The sequence below is a fragment of the Pipistrellus hanaki genome, assembly GCF_964339955.1.
Source record: "Pipistrellus hanaki genome assembly, chromosome: 7".
NCBI classification, from domain to species: domain Eukaryota; kingdom Metazoa; phylum Chordata; class Mammalia; order Chiroptera; family Vespertilionidae; genus Pipistrellus; species Pipistrellus hanaki.
This window is the reverse complement of record NC_140509.1, coordinates 86,089,285-86,105,257: the sequence shown is the minus strand read 5'-3', so window position 1 is coordinate 86,105,257 and position 15,973 is coordinate 86,089,285. Positions and strand designations below refer to the sequence as shown.

Below are 15,973 nucleotides of genomic sequence, written 5' to 3'. Positions count from 1 at the left end.
TCCCACAGGGTTTCAACCATTTAAGAAATGACTGAAAGTTTTTCGATATAAAATCATGATTAATGTGAAAAGGTGGAAACTGATTATGGCCTGTGTCTACCTTTGTTCTATTATCAAGTATAAATGCAAGTATAATTACACAGTAGCTATGTAATTATTCACAGATGTTATTTTCCTCTTAAACAAATGTTCAAAATGATATAAAATGCATAAAATATATATCTGTGACAAGGTTTTTTAAAAAGCTTAATAAACTAAATGATAATATAAGGCAATAAAGTGAATTCCTTAAATGCAACTGTTTTTTAAGTTTTCCCCCACAATTAGCTTTTCATGGTTATTAACCATAAGCTAGTATATATAGCTGATGGTTCTCTCTGAGTATGAAATCTAAATACAAGGGTTAAAAGGCAAATGCAAGTATAAACCTACATCTGAGTGCAGTACAAGTTCAATAGCAGCTTGACTGCTATGACACTCAAGGAAAGAGGCTACGACCTGGGAAAGAAAGCAGGCGGGCACGGCCAGCGCAGAGGTGGCAGAGATGGGGGGAGGGGGGGCTGTCAGAGGAGACAGGTCAGACCCTGTGGAAGGTGAGGCTTCAGGGGCCCTGTGGGCAATGCAGGTTATAACAAGCAGAATGGCAGGGGAGAGGGTTCTGTCAGTGTGCGGGAAGAACAAGAAACACGATCAAACAGGGAGGAGGGCAGACAGGTGCCCCGGAGCAGAGGGTTCCTACCAGAAAAGCTTCCCAGCCTGGGCCTCTCCTCCCCGGATGTAATGGGTGATTTCTTTGGTGAAATTCCATTCTTCTTCTAACAGATTTTTTAAACTGTGGGATGCTTGAGGTAACTGCTGTAGCATTTGGATCCAGCTTCTCATGTAATCAAAATATACCTTAAAACAGAAAAATGTAAAGGGTGGCATTTGAGAACAACTTGGCAACTCACAGTGTTCAACTGTCAACATGAGAGCTATGCGTCAGAGAGCCGGGTGCAGGCCACCGGGCGCGGGCGTGCCAGCGGAGGCTCGGGAGGGCTGTTCTTAAACTGTGTAGCTCAGCCCCTCGAGGCTTAACGGAGCCCTCACAACCCCTTCCAATTACTGAGCAAATGGCTACAATGTTCACAATGCAGTAAAGTACCATCAACTTTAAAAAATTAAAAAGAATAGCAACAAGAAATTTTACCAGTAATATATTGCAGACTTTACTCCTTTAAGAGCTGGGATCTTTACTTGTTTAATTTTCGACAGTAGCTTACGTGTTGAGAGGAAATGAGCACACTTCTCACCATCCCTTCCCAATAGCCAGGTTTTTGTGCTATAATTTTTCAAGGTTTATGACAAAAATTATGATTTTTCTGAAGTGAGGTTAATGTCACCGTAAGTCCTATTAAGCTTTCTCAGACCTAAATTCTTATTTTGACTCACCTGTTGCTTAGTAGGGTTTTACTATCAAGTAGTTTTTCTCAAGACAGGCACACAATTGTAGATTACCAAAAAAACCATCACCTCCTACTGATCCTTTAGGAAAGGGTGAGCTGACTGCGTAGAAAATATCTGGGTCACACATTCTCTCCCTCAGAACTTTTTGCCACCATGCACTGCCTCTAGTGCTGTTACCAGGATGAAGAAATCTGATGCCAGCCCAAACTGGCTGTCACCACCTCCCCGCCCTGGTGCCTGCTGTCTTTGCTGGCTGTTTACAGGATGCTCCTCCAGTCCTGGACTCGTGCATTTTCATCGGGTTATGCCTCTGGTTCTTCGTAGAGGATGTTTTCGAGACCTTAACAACTCCAGTAGGCAAGTCTCAGGTCTTGTCTTTATTTCAAGAGGTGTCTTCTGTTGTATCCTGGGTGCTCCGGGCCCTCCTCCGTCCACGCTGGCGACACCAGTCTGCAGGCCTAGGCCAGCCCTGTGTGTGGAGCCTGCACGCATGGGCTACCACCGTCCTACCCAGGTGAACAGGGAAGTGAGCAGCTCCGGAGATCCCTCTGCTCCTGTGCTCCCTTTATTCTTCAGAACAGTGTGCCACAGGGCTTTTTAAACATGCAATACCTAATTAATAAGCCAGGGGCACCAACCTATTTTCCTAGATTGTCAGTAAAAAAAAAAAAAAAAAGACAACAGCCAACACAACCATAGCCACCCAGTGTGAATGAATCAAAATTATACCTATTATTTTTTTTTTGTTAGATCGGCAAAAAATATAACACAGCCTTTGGTGTGCCGTAGAATTTTAGTAATTAAGTTTATGCGCCATGAGATGGAAAAGCTTGAATGTCACTGCTCTGTGGGAACACTAATTGTGTCTGGCCCTCCCCTGCCTTCTAAAAATTTCACACCATGTTATCAAATATCACATCTTTTTCTTTTTCTCTTTTAAATATACTTTTATTGATTTCAGAGAGGAAGGTAGAGAGGCAGGAAGACAGAAACATCAATCACTGATTGCCAATCACTGATTGGCTGTCTCCTCCACGTCCCGCACTGGTGATTGAGCCCGCAACCTGAACATGTGCCCTGACTGGGATTCGAACTGTGACCTCTTGGTTCATAGGAGCATATGGTTCATAGGACACACAACCACTGAGCCAAACCAGCTGGGCAAATATCACACCTTTTAAATTCTTTTGACGAGGTTCCTTGAATCTATCACATGTTCCTACACCTTACATTATGTTCACTGCTGTGATGATTTCTAAAACCGGGGAAATGAGTTAGAATGTCCACAGCTTTAACACGGACTTGCTGCCTCAAACCCCAAGTCATTGCCTTGGACCTGCATGCACACATCCCTCAGTTTTCAAGTCAGAGGGATGAGGTAGCACAGAGCAGACCTCTAAGTCACATTTGTTCTGCATCATCTCTTGTCCATCACTGCTGCCCCTCACCCTTCCACCTAGCTCTCATCAGCAGTCTTCCTGCTCAGAGCGTGAGCTGCAGACAACAGAAGTGTCCCTCTATTCTCCTTCTGTCGTCAGAAATGCCATCTACAACAGGACATCTTGCTTCTCTCCTGACTGTTCACACCCCAACATACCACAATGCTAGTTAAGCAATGGATGGGCCCTCCATGTCTAGTCACCCTCATTTTAGTCTAAATGCTCAAGTAAATAATTGTAATAGTCTCTTTTTTGGGGGGGGAGGGGAGGAGTCAATATTGTGATCAATATCCTCCTTTACTGAACCTGAAATGTTTTTCTTTACTCTCCTTCCTTTTGCTGTTTTTGGTGAGTTTCAAAAGAAGTAAACATAATTTGACAGCCAATCCAAAGGCCATTCATTCTCTTCTTCCTTCCTAATAAAAACACTGGTTTTGTTTGGGCTTCCCCAGTTCTAAAAACATTACCCATTTAGCACACTTTGGGGCACAATTTTAAAAACATGGTACTTGCTAGTTCTTCATCTGTGAGATGATGAGAGAAACTAAGGGGAATCATGCCTTCCACAGATAATTAGTAGCAAAGCTCAAACTAAATCCTAGGCAAAGCAAAGCACATTTTCTCTTTTTAAACCTCTATTCAGTCATCCACAGAGAGAAAAATTAGTTTGCTTATGACTTTATACCATACATTTTCAATGATAAAGACTTTTCCGACATAAAAAATGTATATTACTTTAAAACATAGCCACATTTTAGACATACTGGTCTTTTATGTATTCTCCCAAATAATCAGGAAATAATTTTAAAATCAAATTATTTCTCATAATGCGGCAGATGCAGTTAGTGCTCTTCCCAGTCACGTCTCCTTTCACTCCTTCCCCTCGAGAGGCTGGCGGCCACGTGTGTGAAGACCCAGCCTGCGCTGCAGGGAGAGGCCCCGTCTCCAGCCTGGCCGGCCGGTCCCTGGCAGGGCAGCTGCGGGGCGGCACTTCCGGGAGCGCCTGCCCTGGACTCAGTGGCGAGCACAGTTCCCTTCCACCCTGCCCTTCTCTCCCAGCCCGGGGGGGGGGGGGGGGGGGGGGGGAGCGGACATGGGCCATCCTGAGGTAGCACAGAGAGGTGTCAAGCAAGGATGAAAGCATTGCAAAAAGAAATACTACCAGTGAGGTTGTTTTCTATATTATTTCATCAGCCTGCCACATTGTGCAATCAGCTGTGTGTGTGTCTCTCTCTATTGATTCTAACATGTGTTTACTGCACATTAAGACTCTACCAGACATTACGGAAGACAAAAGAACTTCAAGGCATAGCCCGTGGCTTGTAAAGCTCTCAGTCTAATTAGGGGAACCTGGGAACAGAGCTGCTATGTCATTATGTATTAAGCAGTACAGCTGTAATTATAACTGCTGAGAGTTCAGAGAAGGTTTAGATAAAGCACACCAAAGGTTAAAACTGTCAAATAAGCTTTCTAGAAAAAATGAAACTTGAAATAAGTCTCAGATGGGCAAATTAAGAGTAGAGACGTTTGGAGCAGAAAGAAATAATATGAGCAAAAGTCTAGTGGTTAGAAAGCATGATATGTACGATCCGTGAGAAGATTGGGACTCTTTGGAAAGAAATACAAGTCAGTCTGCTCACATGGTTTATGATCCATGCAGGTGCCAGGCTCCTCCCTGACCCTGACTCCTCTCTAAGATTGGCTGCCTCACTGTGAGACACTCCTGGAAGTGCCGTCCAGGGCAAGCGTCCCATCCCTGACCCTTCCTGGCGTCTCAGCACAGGCTACCTCGGCACTCCCTCCTCAGGGAGGAATACCAGTTTTGCCCGGTTCTTCAGACCGGGTTTCACAGACCTCGTTACTGTATGCCCAGAGCCGGACAAGGTCCCTTGTGCATCCGAGGTATTACAGATCGAGCTGGTGACAGATGGCTCAACAAAATGCGACCAGACTATGATTCTATTTCGGGGCCATTCTGCTATAGAGCCACAATGAAACGGTGAGCGAGAACAGGCTGTAAAACAATGGGTTAAAAAGTAGCCCTCACACACACACACCAGACAGACAGACAGAGCTGTGGGGCAGCCCCCGCCCGTGCCTCACCATCAGCATCTCCTGCAGGTCCTCCTCGAAGGCGTCCATGTTGCAGTCGGCCTTCTCCAGGCCGCACCGCACGCCGTGCAGCATGAACTGGTAGTACTGCTTCATCAGGAGGCCGCCCTTCAGCACCTCCTTGCACTCCCGGACAAGCTGCGGGCACATGGCAGGTTCGGTCATCTCACACACCCTGACCAGGCTAGGTGTCCATTTCAGTTCCCACTTAAATCCTCAAAAACTCCATCCCCGCTCTCCCCTCCACCCCCCACCAAATGAATCCTCACCACTGAAAAGCCTAAGGTATTTTCCAGATTCTTACACAATACCTTAGTCTCAACTGGATGAGAACAAAGTAGCAAAAATGAAGTATGGGTGCAGAGCGAAAATCTCACATAAACAAAAACTGATTTGCTAAAATATACCCTCCTACAAAAAAATTTACATAGAAAATTAAATCCATAGAAAGATAGTTTTCTACTACTTTACATTATAAGACACAATATAGGAGAGAAAAATCTCATCCCTTTTAATCATAATATTCAAATGTTCTTACCACACAGCATGAGGGTCTTTGTAATAACTTAGCATAATTTACCTACAGGGATTTATGGCTTTCACCATCAAAAATTTATAATAATCACACAAACAAATCCAAGATTAACTGAGGAAATTAGATGTTTACAGGTAGCTTAAAAGGAATGAAAAAAAAATAAATTAAAAAAACTTAAAATATCTAATTTTAAGTTCCCATTCTTTAAAGACTGATATAATAGGATATGGATCATATCATCATCCTACTTTTATATCCTTTTAGACAAGGAAGTAAATAATAGAAAGGCTGAACCACAATCCTAGATTTGAGGACTGCATGTTAAGAATATTTCAATTACCCTAAAAAGAGCAGCTTTGAAAACACTAATAACTCATTTTTTACTATTAGCAACAATTACAGAAAAACTCCTCAAAATAAAAATTATAAGCCTGTGGAGTAATATAATCATTGCTGCATGTTTCTAACAGTCTTTGAAACAAACCTGCTTAATACTCAAGAGAGATGGTTCTCCCGCGGGTCTCTGCTCCAGTCTCAACTTGAGGCACTCGTGGATGACATTCAGGAGGACGCGACAGAGGACCAGGAAGGCAGGCTCAAACGAGGGTAAGTCCATGGCCTCGAGCTCCGCCCAGGACACGGCGCTGCACGTCTGCTCGGAAGGAGCAGGCGATTGGGACAACTGCACATAATCGGAGCCCCACATGGGATCTGGAAACTCAGAAAACTGTAACAAAATTCAACAAAGGTGAAAGAGCATGCATGAGGGTGTAGTTATAAGCTATTATTCTCTATAATTTGCTGACAAATCTACAAAAACCATCATTTTACAGGAAAAGTTATCTTTAGAATAATTTAACATTTCAATTTAATGTTTTCTGAAACAAAAACTCCTATAAGTATTAGAAAACCGTAATAAGAACTAAAAGCAAATTGCAATCTTTTTGTCAAAAAAATATCAATAAAATAGAAATATAATCAAGTTCATCTTTTTCATCATGTATTTCTTACTAAAATGGTCAGAACACTTTTATTTAAGGTTATATATAGTATTACCCACAACTACATCTACACTAAGAAAAACCAGAAAATTATTAATATTCATGCTAATTAGACGAAGCCAGGACTGCAAGGAAGCCCAATCCCGGGCCCAGGTGCCGGAGGGAAGCCGGGGCAGCAGCCGGGAGAAGGCAGGCCCACTCCTGCATGGATGTTGGGCATCGGGCCTCCAGTGTGAACATAAAACCAGCACATTCAACACATTCCTTTTTCCGTTTTTCTTCCTGAGCTATACTGAATGACACTGATAGAAAAATCAGGAAAATAACATAAAATTGACCTGGCTGGTCTCACTCAAATATCTGTTATTTGATGTTTCCTGGGAGCCCTCGTGTTGCTCACCATTGCATTCCCCCCATAAAACGGGGTTTGGAGCTTCCCCATGGCAACAGCATGCTGACAAATCATATTCAAAGACCTTGCCCTGCCAAAACCGGTTTGGCTCAGTGGTAGAGCGTCCGTCTGTGGACTGAAAGGTCCCGGGTTCGATTCCGGTCAAAGGCATGTACCTTGGTTGCGGGCACATCCCCAGTAGGGGGTGTGCAAGAGGCGGCTGATCGAAGATTCTTTCTCATTGATGTTTCTAACTCTCTATTCCTCTCTCTTCCTCTCTGTAAAAAATCAATAAAATATATTAAAAAAAAAAACAAAAAACCTTGCATTCTCCTTTTGAGAACACTGAAACGATCAACATTTGAAAAACCTCAACTTTTCTTCAACTTAAAACTTCACCAACTAATAGGTATTCTGTCTCTAATTGTTCCATGCAATGTGCTTTAAATATTTTTACTTAGTGGCCAGCATTTAAAAAGTGGAAGATTTTACATGAAAATCTGGATCTTTCTATTCTGTTCGACATACTGGGAGGTCTGTCCACACGGGGCCCACATGGCCCACGTGGCAGCACCTGGCGGCTCAGTTTACCACAGTGCCCATTGCTTCTGCTCTTCACAGCCACCTGCCCTCATTCTCCTGCACAAACCACATTCCTGGCATGGCCTGCATGCAGAAGCCGCCCATGGTCTTCACTAGCACTGAGGTGACCCGGAAGGCTGGTGACCCTTGAGCTCTGGCAAAGGTCAGGGCTGTATACCCCAGTTCAGTCCAGACAATGGTAGCTGAAGCAACTTCCCTACCAGACAGTAAAGTAAATCCTTACCGATAAGATGGTCCGCCTGTTACAGGAAATTGCCAGCCTAAGGGCTATAGGTGTGTCCCAAACTAAATAAAAGGATGGCAAAGCGAGAGCAAACGCAGAGTCCTTCCTCTTGAGTTGAGCTTGCCACCTGGTCCCCAAATATTGATGTTTCTTGTCTCGTCTCTTTCATTTGCATGTGGCCCCTCTTCCAGAGCCCGAACCCTGAACCACATGGGACGTGGGACATTCACACCCGCAGACATTCCAGTTGGGGCAGTGACCCCTATGCAGGAGGCAGGCAATGTGCTGGCTAAGCACATGGCCTTGCAGCCAGTTCTGGGTTCCCATCCTGCTCCAGCACTCACTGTAGGCATCCCGCACCCTCCACATGTTACGAATTCAATGGCCACTCGCCACTGGTCCTGCGCTGCTGCTGTTGCCATGGACCCAGTTCTCTGCTACAAACTGGAGCACCACTTCCCACTTGCCCACATGTAAGTATGCTTCTTTTAAGAAAAACAAAACCCATAGGCAATGAGCAGGCAGGTGCTTGTTAGCTTGCCACCTCAATTAAAAAGTTCCTGTAGCTTCACTAATGAAATCAGACAGGTGAGGCTTGGAGCAAATAAAAAGTGACCTATAAAAACTGTATGAATGAACTCTGATTGTGAGAGCGGAGGTGGAGAGAACTGTGGCCTCCCTACCACTCCCAGTGGGCTGACTCGCAGCTGCCCTGGTGCTGGTGGGTCTGGCTATGTAGGCAGATTACAAAGGCCAGTGCTCCTCTGCCTAGCCAGCACAGCTCAGTGATTGAGCATCGGCCTATGTGCCAGGAGGTCAGGGTTCGATTCCCAGTCAGGGCCATGTCCAGGTTGCAAGCTCAATCCCCAGTGTGGGGTTTGCAGGAAGCAGCCTATCAATGATTCTTTCTCATCATTGATGTTTCTCTCTCTTTCCCTCTCCCTTTCTCTCTGAAATTAATAAAAATATATTTAATTTTAAAAACATGCCAGTGCTCCTGCCCTATCTGAGAGACTCAGAATCGCCTACAACCAAGAAGGACCGGTGTGGAAACCAAGATGGCGGCATAGGGTAGACACCCGAATGCAGCCTACCACAACAAATTTGAATTTAGAACTGGAAAACAGGGGAAACAGCGCCCTGAATGGCCAGACGGCTGGCTGAGAGGAGGCTCTACCATCTGGAAAAGAGAGAGAAGGCACGCTGAACCTCAGAACTGTGAACATGCGGAGAACTGTGCGTGTGAAAAGGTGGCTGCCAGACTTTGCTGCCGGCTTGCTTGCAGAGTGCGGAGAGGGCGGACAGCTAATGCACGGCTGGCTTTCTTGTGCGGGAGGAAAACAGAACCACCCTATTGCTCTGATAGACAGCCCCAGACAGGTAGAGGCCAGACTGTCAGGCAGTGGGCAGAGATCTCTCAGAGTTGTGTGAAGCCAGTGGCCATTACTGCGGGATTCAGAAACCACACCCTTGTAGGGAGGGGCTGACTAAAGCTTGTCTACACCACCCCGAGACTCAGCCCCTTCCAACCGGAGCACAGAAGCCCTTCCAGTGGCCAGCTTTCTCATTCGCCACGAAAAGGACTCTCCTAGGGAGGGGCAGACAGGAATCTAAAGCTTCTCTGCGCCTATACCAAAGAGGTGCGCGCACCTGCAACCAATCTTCGTGATTCACCAAAGCTTGGCTGTGCCACCCCGAGACTCCGCCCCATCCTAGCGGAATACAGAAACCCTTCTAGCTGAGATACTTCTGATCCTCATAACCAATTGGCTTGGAGATTAATGCTTCCCAGTGATACCAACAACAAGCAAGGCTTAACAACAAGACTGCACACACAATCCACAAAGGGCTACACCAAGACTGTCCACCTCAGGTAACTGGGAGGCTGACCCACTCAACCATATAGGATACCTTAGCACACAAAGCCACCCTACCAACTCAGGGAAGCTGTGAAAATGCCGAGACAAGGAAACAGATTACAAACAAAAGAAATGGAGGACAAGAAGCGACTGGATATAGAGTTCAAAACCACACTTATAAGGTTTTTCAAGAGCTTCCTAGAAAAGGCCGATAAAATAAACGAGACCTATGAGGATATGAAAAGGGATCAACTAGAAATAAAGAATACATTGTCTGAAGTAAAAAATATTATGCAGAGTCCTAAAAACAAAATGGAAGATAGCAAGAATCAAGTCAAAGATTTGGAACACAAAGAGCCAGAGGACACTCCTCCACAGAAGCAAGAAGATAAGAGAATCCAGAAAGATGAAGATAGTGTAAGAAACCTCTGGGACAATTTCAAATGAACCAACATCAGAATTATGGGGAGTGAGGGTGCGGGAAGAGCCTGAACAAAAACTATGCACCTATGGATGAGGACAATGGGGTGTGTGGAAAGGGCAGAGGGTGGGGTGGGAACTTGGTGGAGGGGAGCAATGGAGGGGGAGAAAAATGAGGAACATTTGTAATAATATGAACAATAAAGATTTATTTAAAAAAAAAATACCTCCTTGACTCTTTAGACTCTGAGAGCAACTTTTAGTAAGTTACCTATCTATCTATACCTATACCTATACCTATACCTATACCTATACATATATATAGAAGGACCGGTGTGTGTATCTGTCAGAGCTCTCCAGGACATAAGCATGTGCAGTCAGGTTTGGAAACCATGAGCAGAACTTAAACTCTGGTATCCCCAAATCCTAGGTTTGAATCTCTCTAGCAATCTATAGCTTCTGTGATTTGGGCCAAGTCATGTACTCTCTGTATATGTGAAGTATAGAAATAAATATGCCACTGCATTCAGCTATTGTGTCTAGCACATGGTAAGGCTACAATAAATTGGTAGTTTATTATAGATGCATAGCCTTGTTTTTATAGCCTTTGTCTACTCTGAATATAAAAGGCAACCTCTTCACGAAAAATTAGCATAATTATTATTAGCTCCTAAGACAAATGATATTTCTTGGCCACTAAACTTACAATTCTACCTTGTTTCCCCGAAAATAAGACAGTGCCTTATATTAATTTTTTTCTCCCAAAGTTGCACTAGGTCTTATTTTCAGGGGATGTCTTATCTTTCCATGCGCTAGGTCTTATTTTCGGAGGATGTCTTATTTTCGGGGAAATACGGTATGTATATAAAAAATAAAAACCTAAGCATTTGTTACGACCAAACAACCAGTCACTATGACGCATGCACTGACCACCAGTAGTATGTCAGCATGGTGGTCAGTGTGCTCCCACAGCCAACCTCCTGCACCCCCTCCCCCCAGCCAGCCTGTCCCAATCAGGCCAGCAGCCAACCTTCCTCTGTCCATCATTCTCCCTCTCCTTCTCCCCCTTGTCCCCCCACAGACCTGATCACCAGCCAGGCCAGGTAATTAAAAAAAGAAAAGAAAGTAATTAATGGAGTTACCAAAAATCCTCCTAGAATTTGAGGTAATATGCATGGTAATCAACAAAGTCAGACAGCTAAATTTTTTGTATATTACATTAAAATATGTTTTCATTCTATCTTTCTCTTCTTCTGAAAATATACACATTTCATAAGTAAATAAAAAAGGAATTAGCACAGTTTAACCATATCACAATCTATGGCTCAAATATGAGAGGGTTGTTTTTGTTTTTGTTTTTAACATTTTAAATGTATAAAACCCACAGTCTGTACAAAGAGTGAACTTCATACAGTTGGAAAAATTTAAAATCAACTGGACACTGGGAAATCCCAGGAGAGTGCAGATGAGATAAATGAATCTAACTACACTACAAATGTACGACCTAACCTTTCTGAACAGGGTAAAGGAAAAGGTGCTAACCTAGCTAACTTAGGAACACTGTGTTCCATAGGCTAAAGACAAAAGAATGGAATTATACACTGCACTCTAGTTGATAACTTTATTCCTTACAGGGTACAGTGAGCAATTCTGAAACTAATTTATACCATTAAAACACACAATTATTTGGTACTTAAAAGTTAAATACATATTTAAAAAACATAAAATAGTCTAGCCATACTAACTACAGTTAGCTTTAAGGGAGGAAAAACTGTAACAAAACATAAGGAGTAGTAGTTTATATTTTACTGCTATAGCATTTTACTATTTATGTAAATGTCTTTTTAAGCCTCACAACAACCCTGTGAGGTAGGTAGGAATGTACTATACCCATTTTACAGACGTGAAGACCTAGGGTCAGAAAGATTAAGTCATTTACAAAGTTATGTGGTGAGAAAGAGCCACATCAAGGAATAGAATCCAGTTATTTGACTTCAAAACTGTGCATCTTTCCCCAACATACTTAGTAAAAAGATAAAGCAAAACAATCCCAGCTGGGAATGTACATGTATTCATGAACTATACCTCCCCTTACAGAATTATGTCCCTGAAGTGGGAATAAAAATAAAGTCTTACTTTCCTACTAAGTTAATTATTTCAGAGCCTTGTCTTATTAATCTGGATTAATCTCCAATACAACAAAGTTTCTACTTTAGCTCTCAGTTACTCTTTCTTTATCTGACAAACATAATGTTTTATAAACCAAAATTTAAAATAACAGGTGCTTCTATAAAGCAAACCGTCCAGATAATTTTAATTAACAAATCTTCAATCACACATTTATTAAGCTTTGAATGTGTATGTTTCTTTTCTTCTACAACAAGGATAAGCTATTCATTTAAATCTTACTTGGTCAAGCCAAAGGAACACAACTTTGACGGAAATCCAAAACTACAGCTATCTACTACTGTCTGTTTTCACATAAATTCTAACATCAAATGCAATGATATTTTGCTCCAACGTAACTAAGGATGCAAAGCACTCCTGTGGTAGCAATGGCTCACTGCCACGGAAGGTCTGGGGGAGAGACAATGGGTGGCAGCACGTAAAGCAGTTATGAAGCCGGGACACACCTCCCAGAGCCCTCAGCACCACACCACCTGGCCCTCTCCTACAAGCACTGAATGAGAGATGTGGCACTACTGCCAGAGCCTTTTCATTCATATTTCTTCAACTCTGTGCTTCTCAATGAAAATTAATCATCAACCCTGTCTTGCCCACATGTGTCCTCACTGGAATTGAACGCTTCCAGCCAAAAATCTAGACCAAAGTAAGTTCTTCCCCATCTGGAACATGTGACAAAACCTATTACAGATCTAGTTTTGCTCTACTGACTTTGAAACCTGCACTATAATATGCTCTAGCCGGTTTGGCTCAGTGGATAGAGCATCGGCCTGTGGATTGAAGGGTCCTGAGTTCGATTCCGGTCAAAACACATATCTGGGTTGCAGGTTCTTCCCAGCCCAAGCCCTGGTCGGGGCGCTTGCAGGAGGCAAACAACCGATGTTTTTCTCACATCGGTATTTCTCCTGTCTTTCCCCCTCTTCCACTCTCTCTAAAAACCAATGGAAAAATATCCTCGGGTGAGGATGAAGGAGGAGGACGAGGAGGAGGAGGAGAAATAAAATAAAATCTATAATAAAATAAAATCTATTATATGTACTATAATAAAATCTTATTAGAAAATAGTTATTCACAGGGAGGAAAAAAAAAAAACCTTCACTTGCTCTAAAAAAGATGTACATAAAAAACCAGAGTTAAAATACTATTCAAAGCAAATCACAATATAGATTCATTTTTAAGATTTCTAATCAAAATGATACTCAAAGTAAACCAACCTCAGCCACAAAGTATCGACTCATTTTGCAAACATCCTGCTATATTATGTGAATGCTTCACCACTCTTCCTAGGGGTCATGACGTGAACATCAGTTCAAAAATAAATTACTTTTCCGGGTTATGTAATAAACTGAAGTTCTTCTAAAAGGTTATACATATGCATATAGCTACTAAAATTTGGACCCATAAGCTCACACAGACAGAAGGACTCTCACGGGGCTGGGACCTTTTGCTACCAGCCGAATGAACACACACACTCACCACAGAAAATCACTTGCGCTCTTTTACGATCAAGAACACCACCCAACAGTGTGGTCCTTTTGGTTACCGCCTTTAGCAGTAAAGAATTTGAGACATCAAGCAGTCAAAACTAAACCTGCACAAACCCAATTTCCACCGCTGTCTCTAATAGGCATACTTACCTCTCACAAACCTTCACCGACTGAGCGCGCATTGACAATAATTAAGGCTTCCCTCAGACCTGCGTCCCCTATGCTAACCTCACCGAGCAGAGTGCTCTTTCCCCTTCGGTCCTTCTCACAGATCTCTACAATTCACATCTCTTCAACATCCAGTGGCCAACACTGGACATGCTACTTGAAAAAGGAGAAAGCTATTGCAAAGAATAGAGAGAAAACTATATCCATGACCTTGGACGCCGTAGTCATTTAAAAATATTTTAGCACCATGTTGACTCATATTTGGCTTGTGGTCACCCAAGACTGTGGCTTTCCTCCCTCTCTGCTTGTACCTAGCCTGTCCTTCTCCAGCCTATATTTACATGGCTGCATTTTCCCCTCCACACACTGCCTTATACTGAATTCACTAAATTTTGTACGGTTTTCATAGATCCATGTCCCCATTTATCACAGTACTTTATAGAAATGTTTAAATCTGCAATTTATAACTACCATTTATGCCTTAGAAATATCACGACTAGGAAAGTACATAATAGACAACCCAACGATCACTGTCATTGACAACCAGCAATGGCCCTGAAGAGACCACTAACGCCTCCGGAAACCTACCTCCACGGGACGGTCGCTCTTGACCAGTGCCATCCGTGCCCTTTGCAAGGAGCCATCCATCAGCTTGTGAAGCCTCAAGATTAACTTCCTTAACCCCATCTGCTTCAGGGCTTTGTCTACAAACGGTCTATAAATAGAAGTCAGGCAATGTCTGCTGCAGCCGGCCTCGGAGCTGCAGTCTGGCGTTCCCCAGCCAACGGAGTCCTCCTCGGACTCCCGCCGCTCCAGCCTCTGGGCGGCCATGCAGTCCTGCGCCTGGAAGCTGAAGGTGCTGTGGATGGGCTGCCGGGCCGCTGGGTGCGCCCTCGGAGTAGAGGTCTGTTCTTCACTCTCATCCGAGCTACTTTCCAGCTCCTTCAGTTCTCCTTCGGTGTCCTCGCCCTCTTCTTCCGGCTCAATGCCTTTAGACGATCTCGGGGAAGAGATTTCAAACACTGGCCAGCCAATGTCTGATAAGTTCTGGATGCCCAACACAGTGCCCATAATCCGTAGCTTCTGATTTAAGTCTTTCGTGATGTTTAACCACAAGCAGAGTGCCTGCACTCTGTCCTGGAAGTCCCTGGCAGCGTACTTCTCATAGTCCTTCTGGAGAGCCTGCAACGATGGATAAAGTGCTTCTATGTACTCTAGCAGCTCCATTATCCGCTTCACCTGCTCAAACGACACCCTCTGGCGCTGGAGATGCTCGTGGTACGTGGGATAACCCACAATCCTCATGCCGTGAGGGGCTCTGCACGGCCCTTCTCCCGGGGTACCATTGAGACTAGCTCCATTCCTAACAAAGGCAACGCTCCCGTAATTGACTTTGAAAGTAAGGATTTCGTTGATGATATCTGGTATGGCCTGACGGGCTGTATACAAAAAGAGGTCCTGGTCGTTAATGGTCCGTCCCGCATGCCAGGCCTGTAGCTCTAACCAGATGAGCTCATTCGATCGGTTGAATGAGAAAGCAGATGTGTTTTCCTGTCCTCTTTGCTCCCTGTCCTTCTTCTTTGAGACTGAGGTAAGCTTTAGCAGAAGTCGTAAAGTTTCAAAAAACTTCAAGCGATCTGCTGGACAGTCTGTCCTGGAAGTCTGGCGTGCAGTTCTCGCGATAGGCATGGGCACAGACACCGGAAGCTTGGCGTTGCTGCAGCCGAGACTGAGGTAAGGCTTATTGAGATCCACATCTGGAATCGGTTTTTTGGGCAAAGACCCACTCACTGAGTCCAACATGAAGGAGCACTGCACATTTTTCTTATGATCGCGCTCTGTCGTCCTAATTGCCGCTCGGATCTTTTTTTCCTCGATTTTTCCAGTGTCTTTATGTGGAGGCTGGTTCAATGCATTTGTTTTTTCTATTAAAAAATAAACAACATTGTATTATTCAACAATGAAGCTACTCTTAATTCTTTCAGTAAAACTGCTCTTCAGTGCACTTTATTTTCAGGCTGTTATTAGAGAAAAAAATCATACCATATGCTGAAAATTAAAAGAATCAAAATATGTATTACATTTCTCTCAGTTTCTTAATCTAT

At 43.6% G+C, this 15,973-nt stretch overlaps 1 protein-coding gene across 4 annotated transcripts in view; it reads right to left on the bottom strand.

The window, feature by feature from the left end:
- The window catches only part of MAP3K4 (mitogen-activated protein kinase kinase kinase 4), a 65,928-nt gene that overhangs the window by 27,594 nt on the left and 22,361 nt on the right, over positions 1-15,973 (bottom strand). For all 4 annotated transcript variants that reach the window (XM_084890905.1, XM_084890907.1, XM_084890906.1 and 1 more), the window contains exons 3-6: positions 14,457-15,793; positions 6,017-6,259; positions 4,989-5,135; positions 740-897 (exon numbers count right to left, since the gene is read on the bottom strand). In XM_084890905.1, coding sequence (XP_084747031.1) covers positions 740-897; positions 4,989-5,135; positions 6,017-6,259; positions 14,457-15,793 — 1,885 coding nt within the window. The remainder of the gene's footprint in view (positions 1-739; positions 898-4,988; positions 5,136-6,016; positions 6,260-14,456; positions 15,794-15,973) is intronic.